This window comes from Microtus ochrogaster, linkage group LG5 (assembly GCF_000317375.1).
Source record: "Microtus ochrogaster isolate Prairie Vole_2 linkage group LG5, MicOch1.0, whole genome shotgun sequence".
In the NCBI taxonomy this organism is placed as follows: domain Eukaryota; kingdom Metazoa; phylum Chordata; class Mammalia; order Rodentia; family Cricetidae; genus Microtus; species Microtus ochrogaster.
In genome coordinates this window covers 16,333,752-16,348,805 of record NC_022031.1, presented here as the reverse complement: position 1 = coordinate 16,348,805, position 15,054 = coordinate 16,333,752, and the positions used below count along the sequence as shown (strand labels likewise).

Here is a 15,054-nt window from a genome sequence, read left to right as displayed (position 1 = left end):
GTGTGTGTGTGTGTGTGTGTGTGTGTGTGTGTGTGTGTGTGTGTGTGTGTGTGTGTGTGTGTGTTTAGTTAGCTGGCACGATACACTTCCCCAGGGTTGTGTTTCCTTTTTCCTGAGATTTGGCTAAGGGTAAAGGGTCGGAGTCACATGGATTGAAGCATTTGATTGATGTCCAAGTCACCGCTGTGACTGCCGGAGCCGCCTCCCCTTGGGTTGGGGCCGCGTGAGGCCAGAGCGGCGGGCGGGCCGGGATCCGGCTCTCCCTGGAGTGTCCTGCTCCGAGTCCCGCGCCTTCCGCGCGCGTGTAGCAGCTCGAGCAGCCTCCTCTGCCCACGCCCCGGCCTCGGGCCAGCATGTGAAGCTGCGTGTCCCGCTCAGACTCCGCGGAGGCGGCAACTTTGCGGGCAGCAGAGGCGGCAGCAGGCGCGGGGCAGCGCACTTGTCCCCAGCCCCGCGCCCGGCCGGCCACCATGAGCGACGAGAGTGCCAAGGACGCGGACAAGCAGCTTCGTCTGCGCGTGTGCGTGCTCAGTGAGCTGCAGAAGACCGAGCGCGACTACGTGGGCACGCTGGAGTTCCTGGTGTCGGTGAGTGACCGGCCCCACACAGGGCACCAGGTCTGGAGCATTGTCTGCGCCAGCACCGGGCACCCATACGTGTGGCGCGGGGACCCCAGGGATGGGCTCCTGGCTGAACATCCACACAGTGGCCAAGACCATGAAGAACTCGCGTGGGAGAAGTTAACCTGTCCCATCTGCGTTCAATTTTCTTGATCCATCTCCCAGGGCTAATTTCATTGTATCATTTTCTTTATTCTCTCTTTCTCTCCATTCATATTTTGTTTAAAAGCCTTGGTTTCCTGCTTACATTTGCTATCTTCAGGTACATACAGTTTAAAAAGTCCTTGAACGTGGTGAAGCCGGACTCGGTTCTTAGATTAACAGCAGTGAAGTCCCTTTAGGTATAATCATTGAAACGTTGGATTCTGAGGGTGGTGGTGGAAGAGAAAGAGCAGCAGGGTCACCATCCCTGGCAGCTGTTGCATATTAAAGCCACATGTGCGCGCCCGTCCTCCCTCCCTCCAATCTCCTTTCTCCTGGTTTGAATCTGCCCTACTCTTGGTTCCCGGTCCCCTGTGCACACCGACCCCCTTGAGAGCCGGGTCCTAAAATTAGCTTTGTGTCTGACAACTTCAGGATTTCGTAGACTGAGCAGGAGGTGTTTCCAGGTCACTGGAATTCTGTTCCAAAAGCATTTCATTCAGTTTCAGACAGGAGAGGAGAAACTGTGGGAATCTGAACTCCTGAGAAGTCACGTAAAGGCGGAATTTTCTTCGCTAACTGGGAGAAAGAAATTTATAGTCAGTCCTGTTGCATCCTGATAACCTGAGAGGGCATCCTTCCAGGAAGGGGTTAGCTTCCCAAACCCTGCCAGACCCTCAAACTCCCCCCCTTCATAGCTGTGTTCCACACCCCCTAGGTTCCGAGGGAAATGTTTCAAATACCGAACTCCCTCCCGAGATTGGTTTGTGCTTGCAGTCACCGTGTAGAAATTCACTCTATGTTAGGAAGGAAAGAACAATGTCTCGGAAGATGCAAAACACACAGGTTGACCTCTCAAATTCAGTTTCTTCAAGCCTGGGGGGCCCATATTCTTTGAGGAGGCACTGGTGTTAAAGAATACCCTGGTAGCTGGTGATGGGTAGGGTCACTGTACGTGATCATGTAGCGATTATGGACAAGAGCATGTTTTAGGGAGGTTTAACTTTTAGTGGCTTCAAATTTGACTTTCATGGAACTTTGTTGGGAACTAAGTCTTTGGATGTGAAGTGAGTCATTTCTTAGAGGGAGCCTTTCTGAAAATAGATGGATAGCGAGACTGCCAATGCTAAATGGCAGAAATAGGCAAGAATTCGGCCCTGTCTCAAAAACTGACTTGTTGATTTTTATTTAAAATGCCAGTTTTCACCGGGCATAGTGGCACAGGCTCTTAGTCCCAGCACTTGGCAGGCAGAGAGAGGCTAATATGAGTTCGAAGCCAGTCTGTCTACAGAGTGAATTTCAGGTCAGCCAGGGTTTCCCAGAGAAGCCCTGTCTCAGAAAATCAAAAAAGAAAGAAATGTGCTGCCAATTTTATAAAATTGACATGGCATATTGGAGTTTTGTAATAGTAAGGACTCTGGTGGTAGAATATGACCGAATAGTCTCACTTGGTGACTGTTTTGTCAAGACATCACTGGCACATTTAAGAAAGCATTTAAGGGGGTAAAAAGAGAAGATGTTTTCATCTTTAATTCTGTATAGATAAGAAGGCAGAGAGTGACCTAATGTGCTTGAATTTTCTTTCTTGTTTTTGCCTGGGAAATGAAAGTTTGTGCTTCATGCGAAACACTGGAAACCATGTCCAGATTAGTGGCTCCGTAGAAGTAAGAGCCAGTGTCTAATGTCCCAGTGTGGGCAACAGTTGGTGTGGCTTGCTTCAGCTTTTCAGTCCATGGCTTGATGCAGGATCATAGAGTCAGAGAACTGGGATAGGAGACACAGGGTACTTTCAGGTGTGTGTTCTGTGCACACCCGTGTGTATATGCGTGCATCCCTGTGACTTAAGGCTTTGTGTGCGGAATGGTCCTTACTTGGTTTAAGGTCTGGCCTCCACCATCTTGAAATTCTTACCAGTGTTATCCTTCCACGTTGGCTTTGCGTGTGACGTCAGTGGAGCAATAGAGCGAGACCCTTGGAGGTCCATGAAAGAGAACCAGTCCTGCATTTCTGCACCTTTGCTAGCCTTTTCCTCCCTGACTTTTGAACAGGGGGTCCTCCTACTTCATGTTCCACTGGTCCTGAAAAAAATGTATAGCTGTTTCTCAGTGGACCTGTGGTATTGCAGCAGGGTGACCATGGAAGTTATTGTATAGACTGGGACACTTGTGAAGGCCACAAGGAGTGTCATTTCTAATCCCAGGGAGAAGTAGATGTGAGCTGGAATTGTTCCTGGCATGTCGTAGGGCACTGCTATGCCCTGCTATGGGCTCATGAGGCAAGGACTTTGCGTTTTGCATCTTACAGAAATAAATGGCTTTGGTACCTGTTACCTGTTCAGGCTTTGATATCCCAAAATGTGAGACCTGTCTGTGTAACGTCAATTATTCCTCAAATTCTCAGGCTTCTTTGTGCTCACTAGTATATATTTAAGTAAGTGAAATGATAGCATTTCTTAGTGGTTCTGTACCTGAGGAGACAGAGTGTATCAGATTTGGCTGTGATCTGAAAATTGTATTAAGTGGTTTGTGTTCCTTCTGCTGATATTACACAGAGCGAGGGATATAGGTTGTCATCATAGTAAAAAAAAAATCCTTTTCTTATTCTTCTACGCTTCTTTCTATGTTTCTGGGTCTTCTGGCATGGTGTTCTTTTTTTAAAATTAATGTATGTATGTATACAGATGTGTATGTATGTATACAGATGTGTATATATTTGTTTATTTTGTGTCTCTGTGTGTATGTATGCATGTGTCCCCATTGCTAAGTCCTCTTGTGGGGTCAGACGACAACTTGAAGCAGTTGGTTGTTTCTTTCCACCATGTGGGTTTGGGGCATCTAATTCTGTTATTTCAAGGCATCAGACTTGGCAGTCCAATATTTTTCCTGCTGAGCTGGCTCACCAGTGGCCTTATTCATGGTATTCTTTATACCCAGTTATCAGTAAGGTGCTGAGAAAACTTTTTATTTCATACGATAGCCACCATCATTTATGTGGTGCCTTACAGTTCTCACTAAACATTTGCATTTTGTACCCAATTTGATCTCTTAGCTTCTTCCATTGGTGCTCTCTGGAGCTGGTGGGGGGGGGGGCTCAGGAGTAGTGAGGGGGATCTGAGTGTTATGGCCTGAGGCTACCTACCTTGCCCCCCCCCCACTGTGTTCTTATTTGTGCCTTTACAAAAGCAGTTGGGTATGCCATTTTTTATCTAGATGATTCGTGCCCAAAGAACCTGGAGGGTTCGTTTACTTCCTGTGTGAGCTTTGTCACTTGTAGGAACTCATGAAAGCAAACGGACCAGGCAAGCAAAGGAGAATGAAAACACACCTGCAAACAATCTTTCCTGGTCCAGGCTGGTTCTTCCAGGCCAGTGTGTGCTGATTGGACACCTGGTTCCTCCAGGCCAGTGCTGATTGGACACCTGGTTCTTCCAGGCCAGTGCTGATTGGACACCTTGTTCCTAATCCTGTGTTATGGATCAAGTTATCTTCCTTCCGCCCCTAGATTCATTTTTTGAAGTCTTAATGCTGTGTTACAAGGCTTTAAAGGATGGAAACAAGTTAAAATGAGGCTGTTGGGAAAGTGCTGCTGTGAGGGATTGGGTTCTCAGAAGAGGTGATTTGAGCACACACAGAGTCACTAGGTTGCATGCCTTTGTGCGGAGGCCAGACCATAGGAGGACACGGAGAGGAGGGGGCCATTTGCAGATCAAGGAGCGGTTCTGATCCAGAACTTTTCATATTCAGACGTTTGGGGCAATATGTTTTGGTTTAAACTACCAATCCAGTATTTCAACTGGAGAGCCTGCCTGGCCCTGTGCAACCTGGGTACTGGAACCTTCACTAAGGGCTCTGAGGGAATGAAGAAGTGACACCCGTACACTGAAGCTGGGATCACGGGAGGTTCTCCTACTCCTACCCCAGCCACCCCCCCCCAAAACCTGGAACCTCATTATTAGGTATAGCATCGGGGAGTGGTTAGCTCATCTCAGTGGGAGGTCTCTGGAGGAGAGATGGCTTCAGTACCATCCAGGAGGAGAATGCCATCGTTATTAGTCTTGCCCACACTGATCCATCCTTCGTAAACACTCATATTGGGAGTCCCGAAACGCTTTGCCATTTCTCTTAAGCCTGGCCATATGGACAATGACTTTGCCAATTTCCCATGGGCCAGCTGGTCTTCGGGTGCTTGATGTGGCCTTCCCACATCAAAATACACATTTGTTCAGAGCTTCCTCCGCTCCCTACAACAGACCGAGAAGACAAGTGCTGTTTATGTTAGGTACTGGAGATAGAAACAGAAGTTAAACGTATTTATTGGAGTAAAAAGGAAGAATGCACAGATGATTGCAGTTGTGTGTTGAGTCCTAATATTGGAGCCGTATGCGAAGTGTCACAGAGGTGGCGAGGGACACACTCAGTCTAGGAGTAAGGGCAGTTTTCTATTAGCGGTAGCAGAGCTGTCCCCTGAGGGATGAGTAGAACTGCTAGATTAGGGGGAGAACTGTTTGTCCCCCAGGAGAGGCATGGTGTTGTGGCATTGGTGTGGCACCCTGGCAATGCTGCCCCCTCATTATGATTGGAGATAAAAAAGTCTTGCATGCTTTGTGGTTCCTGGTGGAGATGAAATAAGTTGGTCCAGGTGGAGGAAAGTTCCATTCTTAAGTGTTCCTACAGTAACTATAGGCATTAAAGATCAACCATGAAGGGACACTGGGTGAGCCATTCAGAGAATGACAAGGCACCAAGTAGGGGTCAGGGTTTCATTTGTAGATTTGATTCCTTCTCCCCTTTACTCCTTCCCCCAATGTGTTAGTCTCAAAGCATGTCTGACAGCAAAGTCTCCTTCTTAATCCTTTCCATCTGACACAGGTTAGAAGTTAAGTTAAGTTGGTACTGTTTGCTGAGGGAGAGCACTGGTCAGTAACCACAGAGGTTTCAGGAAACAATAGCATTATCGAGATCGTGCGAGACAGATATTTGGGTTCCCTTTGAGGTGGGACTGCTGTCCGGGCCTGTTTGGCTCCTAAGCTTTGAGATTAAAGTTCTCCTTTATAATCTTCCTGGATGAGACTCCTAGCTGACCCCTGGGGTCTTTGAGTACTTGTGATTCTCCTAACAGTGTGTTGGGGAGGCATGGCACCAGCAACCAACATGTGATAAGTCAGAGAATATGTTTTTTATAGAGGTTGTCATTTAGACTGTTGGTTTCAACTATGTACCCTAGCATAGTGATGCCGTTGGTATAAGAATAGTATCTATAGGGTTCAGTTTTGTTTCTTAGAAAGAGAATCTGCCCACAGAGTTGAGAAACAAGAGGCTATCCATTAGCTATTTTTTCCATTGTGTTAGTTCCCGTAACAAACCTACAATGTCTCATGTAAGATGGAAGGAACAGAGATGATTAAAAACTAACAAACAACAGCAGCAAAACACCAAAAAACAACCTTGCAAATAAACCCACAAAAAGCCCAAGCAGTCATGTGGGGCAGTGGTGGCACACGCCTTTATTCCCATCACTCAGCAGGCAGATCTCTGTGAGTTCAAAGCCAGCCTGGTCTACAGAGTGAATTCCAGGACAGCCAGGGCTGTTACACAGAGAAACTCTGCCTTGAAACACCAAACAACAACAACAACAACAGCAACAAACATGCAAGCAAACAAACAAAAACCAAGCACACATCAGCAATAGGACAATTCCGGGGTGAAACCATTGTGTGCACTAAGAAGGGAATGTGAAGTGGAATGGAGCGCATAGGGCAGTGCTGCTGGGTCTGCAGGTGCCATGGGTAGATGGGTAGAACCATGAATTGAAAAGTAAAATGCAAGGGAGAGAAAAGTGTGAGGAGGAGGAAAATGGATTTGGTTTTGGACTTTTAGCTGGAGCCACTGTTCAAAGTAGGGTGCATCGCTGACTTTGGCCATTGAAGACTGAAACAAAGAACCCAGAGGGAGGTGAAGGAAGATGTGGGAAGGTGGGGTAGGGGTTGGGATGGGGGTAAGGGTAGGGACAGGGATAGACATAGAGGAGTGTGTAAATGAGTGCTGTGTTCTCTAGTGTCAAGGAAGAATCTTGTTGGCAGAAGAGAAGTCCGAAAGAGAAAATGAGTGGAGAGGAGACATAGTGGCACCTGAGGAAACTTTTTTCAGGGTGTTTGGTGTAAAATGGAAGAGAAGAATGGTTAGTAACCATGCTAGTTACTTTTCTGCTGCAGAGCCAAAAATCTCTGCTAGTTCCCAGCTCAAGGGATGGAGGACGGGTCGTTTTGGCTTTCAGTTTGAAGGAATACAGTCCATATTGCTGGGGAAGAGCATGGTGGCTGGAGTAGCAGGCTGCTGGTTGCATTTCACCAGCAGTCTGAAGGCAGAGGACAGGAAGTGGAATGAGAAAGCCTCAAGGCATTTCCCCAGCACCTGTTTTCTCCTCTGGGGCCTCAACACCTAAAGGTTCCACAGCCTTTTAAAGAAGGGACCCAGTGTTCGGAGTCATGAGCCTGTGGAGGACATTTTGTATTCACATCCCAACAGGATGTTGTATAAGGAGATGATTTCGTCTGGAAATCTTTAAAGATGGTAAATAAAGTTAAGGAGAAGGAAGTCAACAAGCAAAGAAACAAAAGTGAACAACAATAACTAACCAAAATGTTACTAAAACTCAGGCATGGCAGAAGGCAATGATACATACAGGTGAGCCATGGTGAAGGCCTCTGCAGCACTGGAAGATGAGGTGGACATAAACGAAAGTTTAGAATCCTTCCTGCCATGGACCATACCCATTTTAGAGCATCTTGAAGCACCATTCCTAATGCGCACAGAGTAGGCTGTCTCTGGAGTGTGTAATTGTTTCCTCTGTCTGCAGCTGGAACTGGGCAGCTGAGTCCAGCCTGCGAGGCCTGGAGTCCACAATGTAATGCAGAGTGCATGCCCAGAACAGGGGTCAGAGAGTTCAGTGACTTAGCTATAAATCCTGGTACAGAAATTTACAAACCAAGTCCTGAGATGGCCAGGGCCTTCTAAGAGACTAGAGGATGGTTTGTTCTAGGAAGGAATTGGATGCTGTGTGAGGTCAAGGGAAGAAGGAAGTTAGTGGAGGTGAGGGTAGAGTGGGTGGCAGGGGTAGGTAGGTGGTGGGGATGTGTGGAGGGTGGGGTGGGTGGGAGTGGCAGGTGTGTGAGGGTGGGGGTGGTGATGGGTAGGTGGGTGAGGGTGTCGTGTATTGAAGGTTTCTACCTGGTAGTCTCTGTTCCCTGTGAAGTTAAAACACTGCTTTTCTGTCCAGTGTTTTGTTTGTCTCTGTTTGGGCTCTTTGCTTTCTTGCAGAGAGTGGGATGCCCTGGAAAGAACAGTAAAGATTTGAAGATGCACATTGCGGAGTAGGAAAGCAAACTCACCTTGGCTGTCTGAGCTTTGGCATATATATGACTGACTGTCTTTGTAGAGTTATTCCTTGAATGGGACTTTAGAAAATGAAACAGACATTTAGAAGTTAAAGTAAAGAACTAAGCCTTTCTGAGCTTTTGTGTATATGGTGACTAGGTTGAATCTTTTGGAAGTAGTGATAAACATTTTTTAACCTAGTACAGGTGGAATAGAACTATTGTTTTGCATCGACTGGATTGTTGTAGCTACTTGAAAAGTGAAACATTTGTCCAGTTGAGATGGCTCAAGTGCAAGACCCGGCTTAGAATTCTCAGAGACAGATACTACCAGTGAATGTAACCCCAGAGCTTCTGTGGGAAGGTGGGAGGATGGGACAGGAGGACCCCCAGAAACTCGAGGGCCAGCTAGCCTGGCTTATGTACTAAAAACTAGTGCAGAGACCTATTCTTAAACAAGGTGGGAGGGGGAGAGGAGGAATACCCATGGTTGTCATATGACTTCCACACACAAGCCCTAGCACGTGCATAATTGCCCCCCTTCACACACATGAACATGTGTACACACGCTGTGGTAGTTTGAATGACTACCCCCATAGACTCTTATATTTAAATGCTTGGTCCCTAGTTGGTGCGTCTGTTTGGGGAGGACTAGAAGGTGTGATCTTACTGGAGAAAGTGTGTCACTAGGGTGGCCTTTGAGGTTTCAAAAAGCTATACTGTACCCAGTTAGCTCTGTCTCTCTGTTTTATGCTTGTGACTTGAATGTAAGCTCTCAGTGACTGCTCCAATGTGCCATGCCTGCCTGTCTGCCTGTCTGTCTGCTGCCATGCTTCCTGCCATGGTGATCATGGACTCTAGTACGATGGAACCATGGGCCCCAATAAACTTTTTTCTTTTAAAAGTTGCCTTGGTTATGCTATATTATCATGCCAACAGAAGTCTAAGACACACAGACACACACACACGCATGTACGCATGCACACATACATACTTTAAAAATACATAACTATACACAAATTTTTTCAAATCAGTTATCTGGCAACTAGTGTGATTATATTGTTTTTCAGTACTTTTAACAATGTATTGTGGTTCTTTAACCACATACTTAATGTTAATACCAAATAAATTCATATGTCTTTGGTTTTACATATTAGTATGATGTAAAATTTGTTTCATCGGGTGGTATGGGAAGTCCTTTGTATATGTGTTGCTTTTATTGGTTAAAGAATAAAGAAACTGCCTTGGCCTGTGATAGGGCAAAAGAGTAGAGCTAGGTAGGGAGAACTAAAATGAATGCTGGGAGAAAGAAGGCGGAGTCACAGAGAAGCCATGGAGCTGCCAGAGGGGAAAGACGTGAGCTGCCAACTAGAACCTTGTCGGCTAAAATATAAAATAATGGAGATTGGCTAATTCTGGATGTAAGAGCTATATCCTTAAGTGATTGGCCAACCAGTGATTTAAATAATATAGTTTCTGAGTGATTGTTTCATGGTCTGAGTAGCCAGGAATGAACAATTGGCCTCCTGCTACAGACAAGCAGCCTCCTACAACAATTGGGAATCAGTTCTTATATTTATTATGTGTTGAATTTTGATAATAAATGGATTTTTTTATTATTTCCCAAGAGGTTTACTAATTCTCAAACTTTCTATGTAACTAGAATTGTATTTGCTATGTGAAAATTAGTGACACAGGCCTTTAATTCCAGTACTTGGGAGGCAGAGGCAGGCAAATCTCTGGGAGTTCGAGGCCAGCCTGGTCTACAAGAGCTAGTTCCAGGACAGCTAGTACATAGAGAAACCCTGTCTTGAAAAATAAAACAAAACAACAGAAAACAAAACAAAACCAACAAAAGCAAAACAAAAAAAAGGTGCTGTCAGTTCAGTTTTCCCTGGCAGTGAGCATCACACTTGAATCCGGAGACATCTGATGTGAATATCTTTTCTTACTTTTCTCTCACTCTTGTGAATAATTTCTATCTAGTAATTCAATAAACTTAATGTTAAGAAAACTTATCATTTAAATGGGCTCCTTGATTTCAGACTTTGATTTTTTTGTGGGGGTAAGTTTGTTGTCTTCCTGCCTGACCATGTAGCTCAGCATGGTGTGAACAAAGGAGGGGAGCATTTTTGCTGGAGAATATCTATGCCAAGGACATTGTGTTTCCTCATTAATACGAAATACATTCTTTCCATGAAAAGGCAAACCCTTCATTTGAAAAGGTTAAAGTGTACAATACTTACAAGAGGATTCCAGCAGGGTTAAATTTAGAATACGGCTATAAAATATTCTCTGGGTTTATAGCAGGAGTTTAGCCACACAGAATGCTGATGACTTGCATTTTGGTGGCTGTTTAAAAATGTTATCTCCATGAGTCCAACAGGGCCCAGGGTCTGGCTTAGCTGCCAGGGTGGCTGTTCCAGTCATCTCTGTAAGTTGTTTTCTTGCCAGGACCAGAGGCTTTGTAGATGGCGACATATTTTCAGAGATTGTGCAAGAAATGTTGATGTCTCCTTTAAAGCCTTGTGATGCTTCACATTGGCCTTGTTTCCACGTTCCCTTGGAATTTCAGCTTTTTCTTATTTGTAACTGTTGCCCCAAAGACGGGCTTCTTGGGATTCCTAAAATGGTCCTCCTCCTTTTTTACGAGATGTTGTTCTGTTTGTATCACAAGGCTGAGGTCTAGGGAAAGGCAATAAGATCCTGCATTCATTCACCCATGTGCTGGTTCCTTGCCTGTATTCTATGGTAATTGTATTAATTCACTATCCCTCAGATGTCAGTTCTAAGGGTGAGGAGGGCCTTCACCTTGTATAGGAATTTAATGTACGTTTATATTTTTTGTAGCAATATATCTATTTTTATATTTTCCCACAGTTTATTTTGATTGTATAGACGCAGGTCCATCTCCATTTTCTTGTACCTCTTCCTAACGAAAATCTCTGGAAAGGCCTTCCAACTGCCTATACAATCATTATTTTTTTCTTCTATAGTGATAATCACTTATCTCTTTGTAAGACTTAAATATCTGAAAACCACATCTCATTTTTCAGACTTCCTTGTAGATATGATATAGATATTTTTAGTTTGTGGCAGGGGATTGTGAACAGAGGTGACAATAGGTAGTTTCTAAATATGGAATGAGAGGTGGGAAGTTTTCTTTTTCCCCTTTTCATTTTGATTCCTTCTTGCCTGGGATGAGGATGTGACGGTAGGCATAGAGGCAGCCCCTTTTGACCATGAACTATAAGACACGTCTTGGGGATGACAGGACAAGAAAATGGACGTTGTTCATCTTAGGGCAGATTCTCTGTGTCCGATGAAATGCACCGTCTTAACTTTAATTGCTGTCAGCTCATCACATTCTGATTCTGCGTTTTCACTGAGTTATTCAGACTATCAGTGAACTGGCCAACTCAATGTATTTTTTCAATCCTTGTCAAATTGGTTTTTGTTTTTTTATTCTTCTCTTATACAATACATACTGACTGCAGCCTCCCCTCCCTCCCCTTCTCCCAGCCCCTCCACCTCCCTCTTCCCCAGATCGACTGCCCTTCCATTTCTCCTTAGGAAAGAACAGACCTCCCAGTGATATCATAACTGAATGTTTTTATCATCATAATATTTTAGTTTATTTCTAACTTTAACAATCTTTAGTTCAGCCCTGGTTTCCAGGGATTATACCCAAACTGAATGTTTAAATGTTTTTCTACAGATATACTTTAAGGTTTTCTTAAGAAAAAGAATAGGGCTTTAATTTTTTGAAGTCTGTATGTACATGTAATTCTTTTCTCAGACTAATAGGACGCTGTGTTTATTGTGTATATTTGTAAGACCATCTCAGGTTAAACAGTCAAGGGCGCATGTGATTGCACAAGCCATATGTAGTCACCATAACCTTCTCTGCATCCTCCTTTGGATCTGGTTAATATTTTGACACTGTTGCCTAATAGTGGTCCAGGAGCATAGGATGCTTGGCTGCATCAAGGTACTCAGAGATCTTGATTACCTCCCTCTACTGCCCTGCTAGCTGCCAAGAACAAGTGAAATCAGAGTGTGGAGAGAATGAATCCAGCTCCCTGGTCGCACAGCTTCTCCAGGTGGTTCCAATGTACAGTAACAGCAGGGAAGCAAGATACTGAATTTTGTTGTTGTCTGCATGGTTGAAGTTGTCCTATTTGCCAGGATGCTTTTCAATCCTGACCCTCAGGAGTTGGGAGGTAGGAGACAAAGTGAGGGCAATATTCCCTTTAAGGATGTGACCCAGAAATTACACATGTCACTTCGACTGCCCTCTTTGTGGTCAGATTTCTTTGTAACATGACCAGACCAGCTATAAAGGAAACAGAAAAATGTGCTGATTAATCAGATAGCCATGTGCTCTGGTAGAATCTGGGAGACTCTGCACTAAAAAAAAGAGAATAAGTACAGTGGGGGGCATTGGTCTCTTACGTTCAGACAATGATTAATTTTAATCTTGGATTCCTATAGTCTAACAATTCACTGTAGAAACACGATTATTTTTCTCCTTTTCTCTCACCCATCTAGATATTCACCTATTACTTATTTTGTTTCTTATGTGAGGGTATCTCCCTTCTGTTTTCATTAGTTTGCTTTCTGTGGTGGCTAATCTTGGTGGTCGACTTGATCCATATGGAAAGAGGGAACTTGGGCTGAGGGATTGGTCTGTGGGCATGTCTATGGGACATTTTCATGATTGATGATTAATATAGAAAGACCTAGTCCACCACAGGGTCAGTAGATCCCCAGGAAGGTTGGTCTAGGTTGTAATAAAAAGCAACATGAACCAATCAGAGGGAGTGAACCAGTTAGCGACCACCCTCCCTGGTTTGTGCTTTAAGCTCCTACTTTGGGTTCCTTCCAAGAGGGACTGTAACCCACGAACCAAGTACATTCTTTCCTCCCTAAGTTGATTTGGTCATGCTGTTTATCACAGCAACACAAACTACACTAGAGGCCCCCAGGAGAAGAACTTGGAGGGTTTGGAGATTTTTCTGTTATTCTTAAAATGTTTTGGTATTTCCAGAGACTCTGTCCTAGGATGGTCATCATTAGGTATTGTGTGTTTGTTGTGTTATCCCTGCATAGTCCTGGATTGGAACCCACAACATGCATAAATATTAATAAATATCAGATGGAGAGAAAGATTTAAATTTTCACAGTAAAATTTTAAAGTGTAGGAATTCATTAATTAAAATCCAAGAATTTTTAAAGGGGCAAAAGAGAATTCCAAACAGATCTCTGTGACTGTTCCAGAGGGTTTTGCCCATGATCTTTGGGTTTTTATGAGTTGTGGGAAAGGTCTGATTAATCAGCATGAGGAAAACCCAGGCAGATGTCGGGATGGGGACAGAACTTGTTGACTTGGGAAGTTCAGACATGATAGGAAGGAACAGAGGTTCATCTCGGGCAAGCCCTCAGGAGCAAGCGAGTGGAAGCAGCTGTTGGTTGGCCTGAGACTATCAGGGCCAGCCACCCAGTCGTGACCCAGAAGTCAGCATGTGCTGCCCTTGTGGAAATAAGAAGGCACAGTGAACGTTTTAAAAATAAATGACCTTGATTCTCCTGCTGACTATGTCTGTTTTTTATTTAAATTTATTTATTTATTAAAGATTTCTGCCTCCTCCCCACCACCGCCTCCCATTTCCCTCTTCCTCCCCCGATCAGGTCCCCCTCCCCCGATCAAGTCCCCCTCCCTCATATGCTTCATTAAGCTTAGTGGTTTCCATTTAACTCTTCTTGGGTTGATTTTGTATCTCTGTGTTCTTCGTGTTTCCTAATGGGGTTTATAGTCTTTGGTTTTGGTTTAAATATAGCTCATGGGTTTAGCCTACATGTAATAAAGTCATAGAGTAAAATTAGTATGCATACTCTTGTGTAATCAAAAGTATGTCTACTGCTCTGTATTTGGTGGATATTACACTCATTGCTTTAGCAGAAACTGTAAAGGTATTTTAAACACAGATGAGTCCATTGTTCAAAGGTCCATTCTGAGAGTGTACTCTCTTCTAGGTTGGCCTTCATCTTTTAATAGGCTGCATGAGCAGGGAGTAACTGGCTTTGTAGCCATAGAAGGAACCTCGATAAGCGGGTGAGCTAAGGACAGTTCTTTAGTTTTTAGTACCATAAGCATATAGTCAGCGTTTAAAAGGCGCCTTAGCTTCCAACTATAACAACAGAAGACGAGGCTTCCTCTGTATGTAAACAGGATGTTTTCTGCGTGGTGAAATGAAAATATTTAAAATCTTCTATCATGTATGTGTGTGTATCAGACTGTTCATGCCATAGGGTATATATGTAGGTCAGAGGACAGCTTTTGGAAGTAAAGTTCTCTCCTTCCACTTGGTAACACTGAGACCTTACATCTTATCCACCAGTAACAGGTAGAGAGGGAGGGAGAACCTGGGCCTGCCATGGCTTTTGCAACCTCAGAGCCCACCCTCAGTGACACACCTCCTCCAAGAAGGCCAAGCCTCCTTCATCAAGGCCACACCTCTTCCAACAAGGCCACACCTCTTCCAACAAGGCCACCCCCTCTAATCCTTTCTAAGCAGTCCACCAACTGGGAACCAAACATTTAAATATATGAGCCTATGGGATTATTCTCATTCAACCCCCCATAACGATACCCCTTTGAGATTTAAGCGTCTTTTTTAAAATTTATTTATTAAAAATTTCCACCTTCTCACCTCCTCCCATTTCCCTTCCCCTCCCCCCATTTCCCCTCCTCCTTCCTCTCCAGTCCTAAGAGCAGTCAGGGTTCCCTGCTCTGTGGGAAATCCAAGGTCCTCCCCCCTCCATCCAGGTCTAGGAAGGTGAGCATCAAAATAGACTAGGCTCCCACAAAGCCAGTCCATGCAGTAGAATCAAAACCCAGTGCCATTGTCCTTGGCTTCT

At 44.5% G+C, this 15,054-nt stretch overlaps 1 protein-coding gene across 1 annotated transcript in view; it reads left to right on the top strand.

Moving 5' to 3' along the window:
* Window positions 1-110: 110 nt before the first annotated feature.
* Prex2 (phosphatidylinositol-3,4,5-trisphosphate dependent Rac exchange factor 2) overlaps window positions 111-15,054 on the top strand; it is a 276,161-nt gene continuing 261,217 nt past the window's right edge. The window contains exon 1 of the mRNA XM_005361884.3: window positions 111-587. Coding sequence (XP_005361941.1) covers window positions 471-587 — 117 coding nt within the window. The 5' untranslated portion in view covers window positions 111-470. The remainder of the gene's footprint in view (window positions 588-15,054) is intronic.